This window comes from Lonchura striata, chromosome 1, assembly GCF_046129695.1.
Source record: "Lonchura striata isolate bLonStr1 chromosome 1, bLonStr1.mat, whole genome shotgun sequence".
NCBI classification, from domain to species: domain Eukaryota; kingdom Metazoa; phylum Chordata; class Aves; order Passeriformes; family Estrildidae; genus Lonchura; species Lonchura striata.
This window is the reverse complement of record NC_134603.1, coordinates 114,657,222-114,673,257: the sequence shown is the minus strand read 5'-3', so window position 1 is coordinate 114,673,257 and position 16,036 is coordinate 114,657,222. Positions and strand designations below refer to the sequence as shown.

General features: G+C 42.6%; 1 protein-coding gene across 1 annotated transcript; it reads left to right on the top strand.

Moving 5' to 3' along the window:
* Positions 1-5,987: 5,987 nt before the first annotated feature.
* On the top strand, positions 5,988-15,953 carry GGCT (gamma-glutamylcyclotransferase). The gene is made up of 4 exons (XM_021525908.2): positions 5,988-6,149; positions 9,259-9,404; positions 12,460-12,595; positions 14,469-15,953. The coding sequence occupies exons 1-4, from the start codon at positions 6,027-6,029 to the stop codon at positions 14,616-14,618; spliced, it is 555 nt and encodes a 184-aa protein (XP_021381583.1). The 5' UTR covers positions 5,988-6,026; the 3' UTR covers positions 14,619-15,953.
* The last annotated feature ends 83 nt before the right edge of the window (positions 15,954-16,036 follow it).

The window sequence follows — 16,036 nt, the reverse complement described above, 5'->3', positions numbered from 1 at the left end:
TTTTAGCAATTTTTTAAATACACGGAGGTGCTCCGTTCCTCTAATCATCTTAGTGGTCCTTCTCTGATCTTTCTCCAACAAGTGAGGAAGGGAGGAAAATACTGCCAACCCCCTAACCCCAGACAAGTTCCGTGCAGCTAAGCTGGACTAGGTCTTGTCACCAGTTCAAAGACCAGCTTACACAGAGGAGCAGAGCAATGGCAAGCCACAGCATGAGCTCAAACTGCTGTTGTCCCACTAATGCAATGCTCAGGGTCAACCTATTTTTCTGACACACAGGGATTTTTCTGGTTTAGCTTATGCCATGCTAAAATGAGTTTAAAACAAATGAAAAAACAGTGATGCCTTTATTCCACAACAAAAGCATCCACACAGGCCACCAGCCCAGCAGAAGGACTGAATTGGATTTACCAGTAATTGTTACATTTCTGCCCAGAATCACTCAGTGGGGACCTGTACTGTGTTTTGTGAGGTCTGTGTAGAACTATGAGGAACAGTACAACCAGGGCCTGTTTTGACATCCATGTCACATGCTCCTGAAACTGTTCTAGCACTGCTCATACAGAGAAATACTACTGCCTTTCTCCATCCCAACATCTCATAGTTGCCCTCAGAGTTCAAGAAGTCCAGTGATGTTGCTTCTGGGAAAGGATGTGGCTATGAGACACATTCCTGCATCATGGCTGGAGCCGTGTGATGTCGTCTGCAGGCTGAAGGTTTGCAGCACAGAAATGGTTACAGACATGGCAGTACAAAAGGAGAAGTATCAACTTTGTGTGAAATTCACTGCAGGGTTCAACTGTAAAGCCATAGGGTTAATGCAGGACTGGAAAACACCATCTGGAACTGGCTTTATTTGATATTTTTTTTGTGCTGGAAGAGAATAAAAGGGGAAATAAACAAAAGTGCCCTCAACCTACAGAAGGTAAAAGGATGGGAATAAAGCAAATGAACATTAACCTGTAAATAATACTAAGTATTAAAGATAATTAAAAAAAAAAAACAAAACTAAACCAGAAGCACATTGTAAAAATAAACATTAAATAGCAAAGTTGCCAAAAGATAGCAGGATACAGCCTTTTCATCAACTGGTCTGAATTTGATAGTTATAACTTTCATGGGAAAAAAGGCTCAAGTACTTGACAGACTTGAGAGAAATACTGTTCGGTATTTGGGGAGAAACAAGTCCCTGCCAGAAGCAGATGGCAATGTGAACTTATCCTTTGGAAGGAGCAATCACTTCTGCAGTGGGAGAAGATAATGTACCCTTAGACAATAGGACACAGAAACATCACACTGACAAATCCTCTTGACACAGCAAACTAAGAGATTTCATTATCAAGAGACTGTGAAAATCTCCTGTAACCATTTGTGTCTTATCAATAGAGAATTGCTATCATTCAGAAGAGCTTTACAATGAGGGAAGTTAAGCACTAGGTCCTAGGAAAAAAAGACAGATTTGGAATGTATGTCCACAAAGATGATCAGGGTCAACCTCTTTTCTGACACACAGGGATTTCTCTTGTTGTTCCCACTATTAAGTTGTTCCCACTGTACATTCATGCACAAGATAAAAACACTGTGTGCCAGGTACAGTCTCTGCAGTACAACACAGCATTTTTCTTTTGATACAAGATGTATTTGGGAAGATTTATGAACCAGTTGCTGAAGTCACACATACAAGTACCTGTAGACCTCAGATGGCACTGACCACACGGTGACATCTCAGAACCACATGGAGTGTGCAGCAGCCAGGGATAGCTGAGGGTTGCCCCAGGATGGGCCCAAAACTCACATTGGCATTGGGCAGAACCACAAAAAAAAAAAAAAAAAAAAAAAAAAAAAAAAAAAAGCAGATACATGCACAGACCCAGGTGTTTTGATAGTTCCGCATGATTTGTGAGAACAGAATTGCAAAATGAATGATGGCTATTCCTTCTGGTTGTCAGTGGGGCCAAGCCTGAATACACATGGGTTAGTGGCTATTCTGTCAAGCAGGGAAGGGAAAGAGGCTGAGTTTCTGCAGGACAGCATGGTCCCCAAATTGTAGGGAAGGAACAAGCATAGCAACATCATGACACCTTGTAAAATAATTTGCATTCATTTGCATATACATGAAATCTCTGCAGACCCCCAGACCTTGCACACTGTATTAAGAAGATACCACCAGCTGTAACCATCTCACAGCTAAAAGCTATCATTTTGATAAAATACTAATTGCAGAGCACATCCTACTAGGGCTCCTCAGAGAGGAGTGAAAAGCTGTGGGGAGGACTGCACATGCAGTTCATTTGCATCAGTTGTCCTTATTATTCCTCCAGGTTCTCTTTTCTTTCTTCAATATCAATTATAGCTCATGCTGTGACAACCATGGGGTGTAAAGGGAGTGATGGGGAGGCATGTTGAGTGACTGGCAGACATTTCAGGAGGCTTAACTTATCCCACTGCATCTCATTTTCCCCCCTAATTCCTTATTTTTTCCTAATTTTCTTTTTCTCCCACTCCAAAACCTCCATAGGATATATATGCTCAGGAATATATTGCATCTAGGCAAAAAAAAACTGATGGAAACAAATTCCTGCTTTCTTTGCATAAATAACCCTGTTGATCTCCTCCACAGACAATGCACAAATAGCTGTGGATATCCAGAGCTTTCGCCCATGTTTGGGAAGGTCCTGAACGGGAGGCGTACTCCTGACTGCTTACTCTGTGCAGGTTTTGTAGCAACATGCAAGGGGAAACAATGCTCTCAAATTGTTTGGGGCTTCAAACAGGTTAACACAGGTCTCATGTCAGCTGCTCTGGAGAGCACCTAGGACTGACTTAAGTCAAACCCCACCCGCACCCCAGGATTTAATTTAACACACTCCTCTCTCGGAGAGTTAATTTTCACCTGAAAAGGTCACGAAGCAGCAGACGTGTGAAATCTGGTAGCACCACCAAAGTCTGTCAGGTTTCTACTCAAATTCCTACAGGAAAGGTTCTCCTCCCGTTTTTTGGTTTCCGAGCAAAATCTGCACATAGTGCCCAAGTATTTCCCTATGCACATACAGCCATTTGGTCATGATTTGGACAAACATCAGCAGAAAGACTTGCAGAGCTTTCACTCCAGAGCAAATTCATTTTCCTCCCATTCTGCTTTGCCATCAGACTGGCCAGCTGGGAAGAAATGGATTTCAGAAGTGCAAATGAATTGAATCAGTTTCAGAAAAATAATCACCATAGATCTAAGGTTTACCTAAGTAGTTCAAATAGCACCTGAGTTAGCATCATGTTATGTCTAGACACCATGCATACCAAAACCATGCTCCTGGAAGTATTGCCTCAGCTTCTTGGTAAGCGAATAGGCTTGGTATTCAGTACAGACTGCAGAAAATGGAAACTTTGAAATATTTTAATTTACAAAGGCCTTTCTTAAGGATGGAATATTTGGAATTGCAAGTGGCAGTGTTTTACACTGATTATCTTTCCATAAATTTGAGGGTAATTTTTCTAGTTGCATTTGCTAAGAGAGGTTTTCTGATGTACAAACTGAGCCATGAGATTAGGGACTCTGTCTCCTCATTTGTCAATCATCTGATTAACCTCATAAAATTGAAGTCTTGATTTGAACAGCATGGAAAGGAACAAAAGCTTTAGGAGAAAAGCTTGGTTTCTCCTTGTTCAACATCTACATGATTTTGAATGAAAAATCATCACAAGTGTTGTTGAAACTCTGAGTGTTGATAAAAAGAATGGCTTTTTTTAAGCAGAATGTCAAAAGATTCAGAAGCAAGGGACTTCATATAAAATTGGGAAAGCTGGACAGGAGAAATATAGATCCAAACCTATATGGTTAATCCTATGTTCTCCCTTTATTGTTTATAAGATGGCAGTTTATATACAATCAATACAGTTTACAATTGTGAGCACACTCTCATTGGCAAGCAAATCTTGTTTGTCTTTGTCTTAAGGTGGTTAAAGTTTCACACTGCAGACCTATACTAATTCACACCCTGTCCTTACACCTTTACATAATTTCTAACTGTGCCAGACTCATTTCTAGCTGCATATCTGAGGCCTAGGCCAGGGTAGCTCAACCTTCACTCTAAGAATAAATCGTGTCCTCTCTCTCTCAGAAATTCTACTACAAGTTTCAATAACTTAAAAAGTGTTACAAAAGGCTGTTTGGGATTTTTTTGGAAAGTAATTTTGAGATTTAAGAGTAACAATTGTTACATGCTTCACTGAAACCTCAATCAAATTTTTTTCTGTTTAGAAAGAAATGTCCACCTCAGCTCACAAGGAACAGCTCATATAAAGCCCAAACATGTAGTGCAGCAAGCACGTAGGCTGGAAAACCTGCTCACCAGCAGGATTAGTCCCTTGAACTTTACAGAACCCTCTGGAAGCTTCCCTCATGGGATCCCTGCTGTCTCAGCCATCCTCTTGACTCTCCTTGAGATCAGCCAAAATGTAGATATCTTTGAAACCCCTTGCTTCCTGGTTGAAATTAGGCAACAGTCCAGAAGCTGACGAAAGATGACACAGACACTTCTCATGGTTTGCATGTCCTTAGGGAAAAGGGACTAAAAGCACATACCAGAAGCAGGTTTTCAAAAGACAGGCTTGGCTACTGGTTGTTGTAAGGAGTGAGGGAGTTTTACTATATATTCCTATGACCTGTGTAATCCCTCTCACTTCACAATACTTGGTTCTTACATACGAAAAATAATTCCTAAAAATAAAAATGTACTAGTCAGGAAGGATCAGAATCATTTATATCACTTTATGTTCTTCATCATGAATCTGTCTTCCCAATGCCTGTGCTGGAAAAACTAAAGCAGGGACTCAAATGGAGTACTGAACACATCATTGAAGGAAGGAGCTACTTTCCTTCTATATTGCAGGATGGGGATGTGCCCAGAGAGGCCAGGCACTGTGTTGCCAGGGATGCTATGCTAAATCCTGCAGCAGCTGCCTCTGTTCAGGAAGCCAGCTTGAACTGAGGGTTACTTTACCTGTGTTAATGAGTGGTATCTCATCATTAATGGTTACACTATAGCTAATTGCAGCCTTCCTTGGATGTGTTATACATATGTATGTATTGCTTCTGCAGCCAGCAGTAAGGTCTCCTGTCCCATTGCAGCATTGTTTTTGTCAGGGAGGGAAGAAGTGCTTCCATGCATGGTTGTGCAGCTCTGCCTGCCCATACACCAGCATCTTTTCACCTTTTACCGTTGCACATTCCAATCTTACTCTACTCTGAGTATTCCCAGCTGGGAAAAGCTGCTATACTTTTCTTCTCATTGACTGTATTTACAAATCGTCACTGTTTATCTCAGAGGTGGCCAGGATGCTCCTTTAGGTTCCAGGGGCTGCAGGCCCTGCTCACTCAAAGCCTATTCCTCCCCAGAGAGGATGCTGCTCAGGAAGCAGCTGAGATGCTGGAACAGGCAGCTTTTCCCGGTGTTAGTGCATGCTGTGCTACTGATCGGGCTTTCTCTCAGCTGCTCCTTGTGAGCTGAGGTGGACGTTACATTCTTCTAAAAGAGAGCCAACTAGCTTTTCATAACACTTTTTAAATTATTGGAACCGTCGATATTAAAAAAAAAAGATAAACAAAAACAAACCACAAACAAACAAAAAACACACGCACAAAAAAAAAAAAAAAAAAAAAAGTGAAAGTTTTCTCCTAAAACTTGGGTTCTTTTCCCTGCTGTTCAAACTGAGACTTCAATGGTACAAGCTAAGCCAGATGAACGAGGAGACTGAACCCCCAAGCTCCCGGCCTGTGCCCGCAGCCCCGAGAGCCGCGGGGCTCCGGCGCAGCGCCGCTCCCGGCTGGAAGGACGGAGGGATGGCTGGAGAGAGGGGCGGGCCGCTCCGGCCGCCTCACGGGCCCGGCTCCGCGTCACGGCCCGCTCCGCGCCGGCGGGAGCGGCGGGAAGGCGGGGCGGGAGCGGCGGGAAGGCGGGGCGGGAAGGCGGGAAGGCGGGGCGGGAAGCGGCGTTAGAGCAGCGGCGGGGCCGCGCCGTGCCGGGCCGATGGAGCCGGGCAGAGAGGGCGGCTGCTGGTTCCTGTACTACGCGTACGGCAGCAACCTGCTGCGGGAGCGGCTGCTGCTGCGGAACCCCTCGGCCGCGCTCTGCGCCCCGGCGCGCCTGCAGGTGCGTGAGGGGGCGGCGGGGGCGCTGAGGGAGCCCGGCATTCCTGCAGGGAGCCCGGCATTCCTGCAGGGAGCCCCAGTGTCCCCACGGAGCCGCACGTCCCCACGGCTGCCTGTGGGTGCCTGCAGCCCGTCCGTCCCTCCGCGGGGGCGGCCCCAGCAGGGATCAGGCGAGGCGGTGGTGCCGGGCTCTGTGCCGTGGTGCGCAGTGACGGGACAAGGAGCGAGGGACGAAAACTAGAACGGAAGAAGTTTCACCTCAGCATGAGGAATAACTTCTTTACGTGGAGGGAGGCAGAGCGCTGAACTGGCTGCCCAGGGAGGTTCTGGCGTGTCCCTCTCCGGAGATATTCCAAACCCTCCTAGGCGCGTTTCTGTGTCACCTGCTGGAGGTGCCGCTGACTTGGCGGGACGGGTTGGACAGATGATCCCGGGACGTCCCTTCCCACCCTGGCTATCCTGTGCTTCTTGACCCAGGGCCTGCTGCCGGGGCTGCCCGCAGCAGAAGGAATGTTTGTGGTAGTCCCACTGCTGCAGGGTTATCTGACAGGACCTGACCTCCCAGGCTGCCAGCCATGACCCATGGCCCGTGTGTAAAACACTATGGACTTTGAAATGTAAAATAGCAGGAAATAATTCTTTACTGTGAGGGTGATGAAGCATTGGGGCAGGTTGCCCAGAGAAGTTGTGGATGCCCCATCCCAGGTAATGTTCAAGAGCAGGTTGGATGTGGCTTTGAGCAAACCTGTCTAGTGGGAGGTGTCCCTCGTACAGGTGAGGAGCTCTCCCTGTGCTGTGTGGCAGGCAGATGGGAGCTTTCACCCAGCTCTGCACACCTGCAGCTGACACCTTCATACACCATACAGCGCAGTTCTTTCCCTGCCAGGCTATTAAATACCATTGGATCAGATTGGCTTTAGTGCAGGCTTGGAAACACAAGCTTGTGGTCATTAAAGCTGTTGATGTACAGATCTGTGCAACTGGAAGGATGCTTGGAGGAGCAGAGTGTCAATTGACACTTACAGGTGACTCGAAGGTTCTCTTGGGGAAACTGGCAGGAGATGATCTATGTTAGAGTGTATGAAGAAGTTCCAAAAACTTGTCATCAATCAACTCCCCATAATCAGATACTTGGTGTCTCTTGGGACTATCAACCTGGCAGCTGAGACCTGCTCCTGTAAAGCATGAGGAACTTACAGCTACCCCTCCACTGAGTGTGCTGAGAGCCCAGCACCTTGCAGGATCAGACCTTGAAGGCAGGGAGAAAGGCACTAGTAGTGTGTGCTTATCTTTGAATAAAAGCAAGCTTCTTCAGGTTGATTTCCAGCTTAGCCAGTAAGCACCTCTTGCCCCACTGCAGGTTGGCTGCCTTCTCTAGCTGGCCTTTGACTGATTGCTATGTTCCCTGCCGACACCGGGTGGCTTAACTCCCTTTTTTCCAGCTGGAAAATCACTGATGCTAGGGAGTGAGTAACTGCAGGAAGGTTGGAGGTGATTCCTATTAATTGCTCTGTGATAGTGCCACTTGGGCTTAAAAAAAGAAGAAACAGCCTGTAAACAGAGTTCTTTGGACCCTAAACTAAAGTAAAAACTTCAGTTAAACTTTAGTTAAACTTCCCTCTAACTTAAATTTTCAAAGCTTTCTTAATCTTCAGCCAAAAGTTGTTAAGAAATGGGATGTGTAACAAGCACAGGAAGGGTATTACACTGGTACTTAGAAGGACTAAAGACCAATTTCTTGACCGAAAAAAGTATCTCCTGTGTTTTATCCCACACATGTAAGTTATAACCATAGTGTAACTTAGAGTTTCCTGCTTCCAGAACCAGAGTGAACTGTGCTGTTTCTGTGTGATCTCTGTTGCTGTTTTTTGGGTGGTGCCTGATGATTTTATACAGCTCCTTGCAGCTATTCAGTGCAGATCAGGTCCAAGAAAATGTAAGGGAGTTTTCCCCCCACCTTTTTTAGTGAGACTAAAGTGAGAGTACTTGATTTTATCCAGGATTTTCTTGGAGCTGCCCTTCAATTACTTGTGCTCATCTGTAACCTCAATCTATGACTCGACTGGACTTCTGTGCAGATAGCTTGGTGCATCTAAGTAAACTTTTTCTAGTGAAATTGATTAATTAAGGGACGTTTTATGGGGCAGTAAGAAGACTCATGTTTCTAGAGTAAACATTGTGGCTTTGCCAGGCTGCTGTCACTTATGCACACACACACACACACAAATTGATAGGTGTTCTCTCTGTGTGCCTCCAAGTGCTTTATTTTTTTGCAACCTTTTTCCCATATCTATTAGGACATATTATAATGAGAGTGATGTGTCTCAGATGGAATACTAATGTGTACATGAGTGTTTCAAATCAAAATCATATGTTCAAGAGGGTGGTTGTAAGAAATACACAAAGCTGTGGGGTTGCGTAGGTTTGGGTTTTATTTTTGTTGTTGTTAAGCAGGTAGTCTTCCTTAAAGCTTGGTTTGAATTTCGGGAGGGAGGGTGTGCTTCCCTTCTGTACTGCTAGGGAAGGATTCACAAATTGGTTAATAAGTAGGAGAGAAAAATGAGTGTATTGAGTCAGGTGAGAAATTACATTGATACCAGTCAATAACCCATTATTCTCTTTTTCATGTATGTTAATATTTTATATGCTTGTAAGAAAAAGTGATATTTGTTTCCTAAAAGAAAGTTTCTACTTGCAAAAACCTGAATAAGTTCACTGAAGGAGACATATGCCTTGACTTGAAAATACTGAAGAATGTTCCAGATGAGTGGTGAAATGGCATAAACATTTTAAAATACAAGGGATGGTGTTTTGTAATTGGGTAGTCTTATTAGACAAGACCCAAAGCTCACCATCTTGTAGACTTCTTTACCTTTACTATTTTCCTGGATCCTGCATAGTAGCATTTAAGTCTTATCACAAAAACCTTCAAAGGATTTGGCACCAGGTAGGTGGCACCAGGTAGGTGGTAGGTGGCTGTCTGTTCTTCCTTCTTTGTCTCCAACTGGCTACATGTACTACTGTCCTTTGGCTGCCCCTTTCATGTCAAGAATAACCAACAACCCCAGTTTCAAGGGGAAATTGATTGTCTACATTGCTTTCATTTGCAGGATTTTAAGCTCGAGTTTGGTCATCATCAAGGCAGGACAAGTTCTGTCTGGCATGGAGGTACAGCTACCATTACTCAGAGCCCTGGGGACGAAGTGTGGGGAATAGTGTGGAAAATGAACACTTGCAATCTAAGTTCGCTGGATAAGTAGGTGACTTAACTTTTGCTGTCTTCTGCTACTTCAGAGTGGTTGAAAATTAGTTAATTTTTGGTAAAGAGCTGTATGGAAGCTATGGTGTTGGAATCAAGAAGATGCTTTTGATTTTAATATGTGAATTCTATTTCACAGGATGTGTATTGACTTCTGACACTTGTGTGATTAAAATAGCGTTGTTTTCAAGTCAAAGCTACTTTTAGGGGTATTTTAACAATCTGTGGACCTTGATTTGAAGTCATGCTCCTTTTACTTTTTTTAACCTGTCTTCCCAATTTCCTGTCTATTTTAAATTTCTAAAATCTGTATTTGTCCTATGGTGTTTTTCCCATTACTTTAGGGAAAATTTCCTTTGAGACTGACATCAATGTCTGTCTGTATACATCTGTAGACTCCAGTTGTAGCAGAAAAGGAATAGATAAGGACAAGACTGCAGAAGGGAGATCTTTAATACAGGCAAAGGGACCTTTTGTGGAAGTTATTTGACATGTCATCTCTTCTAAGGACATAAACTTTTGTGAGCTTGAGGAATATCCAAGCAGAGAGCTGTGGTGTTAAAGTTTCCCCCTTCGAATGGGAGAGCCTGACTACACCTTTGCAATGCATGGTGTAGAATGTTCTACCTGTGCCTGGTAATTAAGAGACATTCAAGGAAACCTGAGCAAGTTGCTCCCAGGCTGAAGTCTGAAAGACCACCTGGTTAAACAAAGCAAGGAATAGCATGACTTCTTGCAGGGTCTAAGACAGGGTTTAATCTCCAAAACTTTGCCTGCTGCCATGTGCTTGTTGCAGCTTTTGAGATGTGCCTGCACAGCGTGGTGCTTCTGGTACACAAGGATTGTTTGTTCAGAGCAGTTAATCACTGACAATTCCAATAGAAATCTGGGCTAGTAAAAACAAGGGAGCAAGGCATAATAAACCCAGTGAAAGCACTACCTCAATACTGTTCACCTGTCTCTGGTACTGCTGCAATTCCAGTGTGTTAACATGTCCTTAAAATCCTGGCAGTGATACTTGGTTCCAATGTGCTTTTTGCTGCCTATGTTGAACCTGAAATACAACAGAAACTGTTGCCCAAGTTCTCTTAGCACCTTATGGTAATGGCCGCTCTTGAGCTCTCTTGTCCTGGCTGGGAGTGTTAGCAAGAAGACAGGAGCATCAAGTTGGCATGCTTGTGCTTGTGGACAGCTTCACATGTCCTGCTTTATTATCTCCTGAGTTCCTCTGCTCTTGCTTACAGTAGCACTTGAGCATCCTGACCCCCCTTCTACTGACCTTTATTTAAAACTCCTGATTTACCATGCTTTCCTGAAGCATAAACTTCCTAAGTATGATAATCCTGTCTGACAGCATCTGCTTTTGTGTTTCCCCTCCATGGGGACAGTATTTTGTCCTTTGATTTCCATAAGTGTTTACACGCTGTTTACAGTAGATATAGTGTAAGATTGCAGATCCCTGGTACTTGTTTGATGGCATAAATTTGCTTGCAATGCTTGCTAAGGTACTAGAGACTTGAGTGCTGTAACGCCACCAAAATCTGCAGCATGGACACTAGCACTACAGATTACTTTTTCCCCGTTGCCTCATTGATGCCATGGAAGGAGACTGAAAATTGGATGTGTTCTTGGCTTTTATAATCATAGTCAACAGTGCTCTTCTAAGAATTGCTCCTAACCCAGTCAAATGACCTTGCAGATGCTTCTGCTGAAGGTCTTGGGATCCTTTGGCTGCATACAAGCTGATATATTTGTAGGTTCTCCTCCAAGTTGTTTCCTGAAATTGCCATGTATTCCAAAAAGAAAGTGACCACCTGGTTTTTTTTGCCCCTCTTAATCTGGGTAGTCTCTGTGTTATCCAGAAGCAGAGGAGAGAATGTGTAATTGAGGCTACGTGTAGTTAGTTGAAATACTAACGAAACAATGTAATATATAGAAAACAGATATGGGAGGGGAAACTTTTGCTTAGATGGCAGAACTCTTTGGCTTCAAATTCATGTTTTTTGCTGTCTTAGTCACTTCTGTGGGGTTTTTGTCCTCTGTACTTCACAAACCTTTAAGTTACAGACTAAATAATGACTTTGCCTCATAGATTCTAGCAATGGATGTTAGTGAACAGTTTTCTTGCTCTCACACAATCACATGACTTATTTTGTAGTCTGAATCTGCAGTTAGCTTCCAGTCCGTACTTGCACTCAACCTAGTTACTTGGCTAACATGGCCCACATTATGTATGTTAAATAACTTGAAATGGTATCAAGTCTTTGAGAAAAAGATGAGTTGACAAGTTTATATTGGACAAGCAGGGTTAAAACCATGTTATGACTCGTAGCTAAAGTACATCTAAAGCTAATTGTGCTATAAAATCTCTTGTATTGCTTAAGCTTCTCGTTTACTTCTGACTGTTTCCTCAGATTTTTATTGGTGGCTAAATGCCAGTGGTTGAGGACAATAAGTAGCCTTGGTTTTGAATCTTTGTTTTTTGAAGCATAATTTTGCTAATTAAAAAAAAAAAACAACCAAGTAGTTTTTTGCCCTGACCTAGCTCATTGCTGCTCTGTATCTTGTGCAAATTAAAAGGTGTCTTGGATTATTCACTGGAAAGTGCATTGCACAAGTTGTGCAAGTTTCCCCTTATTAAAATGGACAAGATAAAACTTTGCAATTGTTTCTTTATCTGAGTGTCAGCGAAGGAACATGTGTCTGTCTCATTAATTCTGATAATCTGTTTCTCTTTCAGACTACCTGTCTTCCACAGTAATTAGTTTAGGAGTATTCTCTTTCTGACTTTGCAGGTTAATCACAAGTCGTCATTTCTTACAGAGCTGAAATGATAAAAGTGAATGCTGCTTCTTCTATAAAAGCGTATTTTCTTATATTAAACAATTTGCATGGAAATATGTTTTGCTTCATTTGTTTTTCTTTAAGTATATTAAAGCACAGACCAGTGGCCTGCCTTGAATTCTGTTATAATAAATCCATGTTTAATTGCATAGTTGGTTTGAAAGGTGGCTTGGTTAATTGACATGATAGGAATATATGTCTTTTACAGGCAAGAGGGAGTTGAGGATGGCATTTATGTCCCAATAGAAGTTAATGTACACACACAAGCAGGAAAGGTACTGACCTGTCGAAGCTACCAGATGAAGGACTATGTCTCTGGTCCCCCTTCTCCACAGTATAAAAAGGTAGGTGATGCAGCACTTTAGTTATGGAAGAGTGTACAGAAGTTTATAATGCAGTACTTCTGTGCTATTTAATAAGTACTTTGATTACAGTGGATGGAAGGCATGACTACTGTAAAGGTATAACAGTCCTTGTGCAATGTACTGCTGTAATGATGCTCACAGGAGATTGCTAGCTCTTACAGGCCTTGTAAATCAGCTTGGGGTTTTTGGTTTAGTTATACTTTACAGGAAGTCCCTATATAACTTGTGAATTAGCTGTGATTTGCACAAGGATTTCTGGAGGATGCTGTTCACATATATGTGGCAATTCTCTGTTTGAAAAATTAAGTACTCTACTGAAAGGACAGAGGGAAGCTTCTGTGGGGAAAATACAGCACCTGGCTTGTAGTTTCCAGGACGTGGGTTATGCTTACTGTCACAGGAAGTACTTGCTATCACGACAGGGTGCATCTGTCACCTTTTACCAGACACATCACCAGTACACCACAGGGCTCCAGCAGCATTGCAGAGCACTGCAGGGTTCCCCCTTGATGGCTGGTGAGGCAGACGTGTTTCAACACTGTTCTGCAACACTGACTCTGTAGGGACACATGACCCAGTCACGCAGCAGGCCTGACCTGCTTAGCCTGTGAGATCTGTGCAGGCCCAGGCTGGGGTGGTGTGTCTGAGTAGTGCAGCTTTAGTACTGCTACAGACATCACTGCAGCTGGCTTTTCCTACCTGAAGTGCAGAAACCAGGAGTGAGCCTGTGAAATCCCAAGTGTGCCACCTTCTCCAAACTGAGGAACTCACTCCTATGAACGACTTCCAGGAGCACAGCTTCTGTGGGAGTGCTGAAGAGAGGGCTTGCTTAGAAAGCAGGCTCTGCTTTTCCACAAACCTCTTCCCTGCCGATCCACCTCGTGGCAAGGCAGGTCTTTAGGGCTTTTCAGGGAGTTAGTATATAGTCTGCTGCTGTGTGTCAGCTCTCATTGGTATGCTGAAAGTGCAGACCTCTGATATTGACAACTTTATCATTCCTTCCTGGTTCTGTCAGGAGCAGTTGTTAGTTCTGTTCTTCTCCTGTGCCCCCAGCTTTTTTTTTTTTTGTTTCTTTGTTTAAATTAACCAGGCAGGAGAGCTAAAAACTTAAAAGATTACTGCATTTGCTAACAGTGACTGAACTACATCCATCTCCTGTTATGTACTTTTTGTGGCAAAATTATTTCTTTCCAGACACCTCATCCTTGAAATGTATGCTGTTGAATGCATGAAAACATATTTAGAATGTTCATTTCTATATGCAAGCTTGCTGGTGTCTCCTTCAAGCTGTATTCCTACAACTTCCTCTACTCCTCTCACTATCACATCTTTTCTTCTGCACCAATACTTTAGTTTCTTTCATGTATAGAAGGAAAGCAGCATTAATAAGCTAAGGAATCTGTACTTTTTCACTGAGTTAAGTGTCTGTTTGTTATTCCTGTACCCTGTCTAGGTACTTGTTGTTGTCCTTTGGACAGCTTAGTTTTAAAAATACTTTTTAAATTTTCAGCCAACTTCAGTGTCACACCTGAGTGAGAAGTAGCATATATTATTGAAATTATCATCTTGTCTGGAAAAAAGAACTGAATAACAGCTTAATTAGAGAGTCTTGTGCACTTCAGTAACGCATCAGAATCTCAGGGGTAGTTAAAAGCCTTTTCAGAGTAATTTTGTTCACGCTGTTCTGGTCTTCAGCAGTCTGCCAGAAGCCTTTGGCTAACCTTAGGTACAAATAGCACTATTTGAGATGAATTCTCTGGGTAACTTAAATGGTTCCTCCTACTCAAGTGATTGTTTGGAGGAGTCTGTCCTTTCTATTACTGAAGGCTTTTTTTTTCCGTTTTAATTATAGGTTATCTGCATGGGTGCAAAACAGAATGGCTTGCCAACTGATTATCAGGAGAAATTAGAAGCTATTGAAACTAATAACTATGCAGGACCGGTGCCAATCATGGAAGAGATTGAAGCTGCTATTAAAGCAGAGGAAATAAATTCTGCATAGAATGCCTCTGCATTTGCTTGGCCATTCACCTTGATTAGATATCTCTCTTCACTGTGCTGCTTAGCAGTTTATTTATCAAGAAAAATGAGTTTGCTGTGCATCTGCAGCAAACCATTAGACATAACTTGCAGTCTGAAGACACATTGACATTGGTAACTTCTTTTTCTATGAATAGCTTGAGTATATGCTGAAGTACATGCTGCAAGTACGTTGCAGATTCAGGAATTATCTATCTGCAATTGTCATGCAGTGCTGCATGTAAATTTGTGCTTCATGTCCAGTTTACTGACCTTTTAAAAAGAAAAAGGCCATCGTCATGAATTTTGCATCTGTTGCATTCTGAGGAATAAGGGCTGCAGGATCAGGTCATATGTTTGTACAAGTTATATGTATGCATGACTACATTTGTTAGATGCAAAGTAAACTCAAACCTCTAAGGCTAAACCTTTTTCTCTGCTACTTCTCATAATGTTTTAAAGCCCAGTTCTTGTTCCTGTTTTATAGTTAATAGAAAAAAAGTAGCATTTTTTTAACTCCTTCCATGTTTTAAAGCGTAAGTCCAAAAGGCAGCCTGGGCCTGAAGACAACATTCAGCAAAGCATCTCATTCAAACCATCATAGTTTCCTTCCTTTCAACATCTAGTGAAAGTCATGGGTGAACTCGTTAGCTATAACCAATAAATTTTTAAAGAATTCATTTTGGTTTGGTATTTCTAAGGTTTTTTAAATTATCTTTTTGAATGGCTTATTTGTCTATCTAAGCCTTGGTCTAGTGAAATCAGAAAGTCTCCTTTGAGCCCTACCACATTTATTTTGTGGGTTTTTTTCTCTATTAAACCCTAAATTAACAGACTTGGCCTCTTGTGTTGGTTTTTTGTTTGTTTGTTTGTTTTTTCTCCCCACAGTTTGACAATCCAATGCAAAACTGGAAGCTTTTGTAACATATAGAGAATTTATTTTCATGGTACTTTGCAACCCCTGCAGTTAGTCTTTGGGGGAATGAGGAAAAATTGACAACCTGGAAGGTGTCAAATCACTGAGATTTGGCTTATCTTCTTCACAGTGTATTTTTTTCTCTTGATGTGCAGAGAGCTGTAAGATATAATTGATGTCACTGTGTGACTGCTTAGCTAAGTAAATGATAAAATAACAGACTGACCATGTCTTCTCTGTTTAAAATGTTTTCTATAAACTTCTGCCAAGTTGGTGTAGCTGCTGTCCTGATGTAGTATGTCTGTTTCCAGAATTGGGCACAGTGACTTCTGTAAAACACGGTACTTTCCGCATTAGCGCTGTCTAGTTGGAGTAAATAAAACTGTGATTACCAAACCTCAACCATGTCTGTTCAGTGTGCACCCCTCAAGCATATCACAGATTTTTAGGGTTGGAAGGGACCTCTGGAGATCATCCAGTCCACC

Coding starts and splice junctions, on each gene's coding strand:
- GGCT (XM_021525908.2), top strand. CDS start 6,027: ATGGAGCCGGGCAGAGAGGGCGGCTGCTGGTTCCTGTACTACGCGTAC. Junction 9,405..12,459: donor AATCTAAGTTCGCTGGATAA/GTAGGTGACTTA, acceptor TGTCTTTTACAG/GCAAGAGGGAGTTGAGGATG. Junction 12,596..14,468: donor CTTCTCCACAGTATAAAAAG/GTAGGTGATGCA, acceptor TTTTAATTATAG/GTTATCTGCATGGGTGCAAA.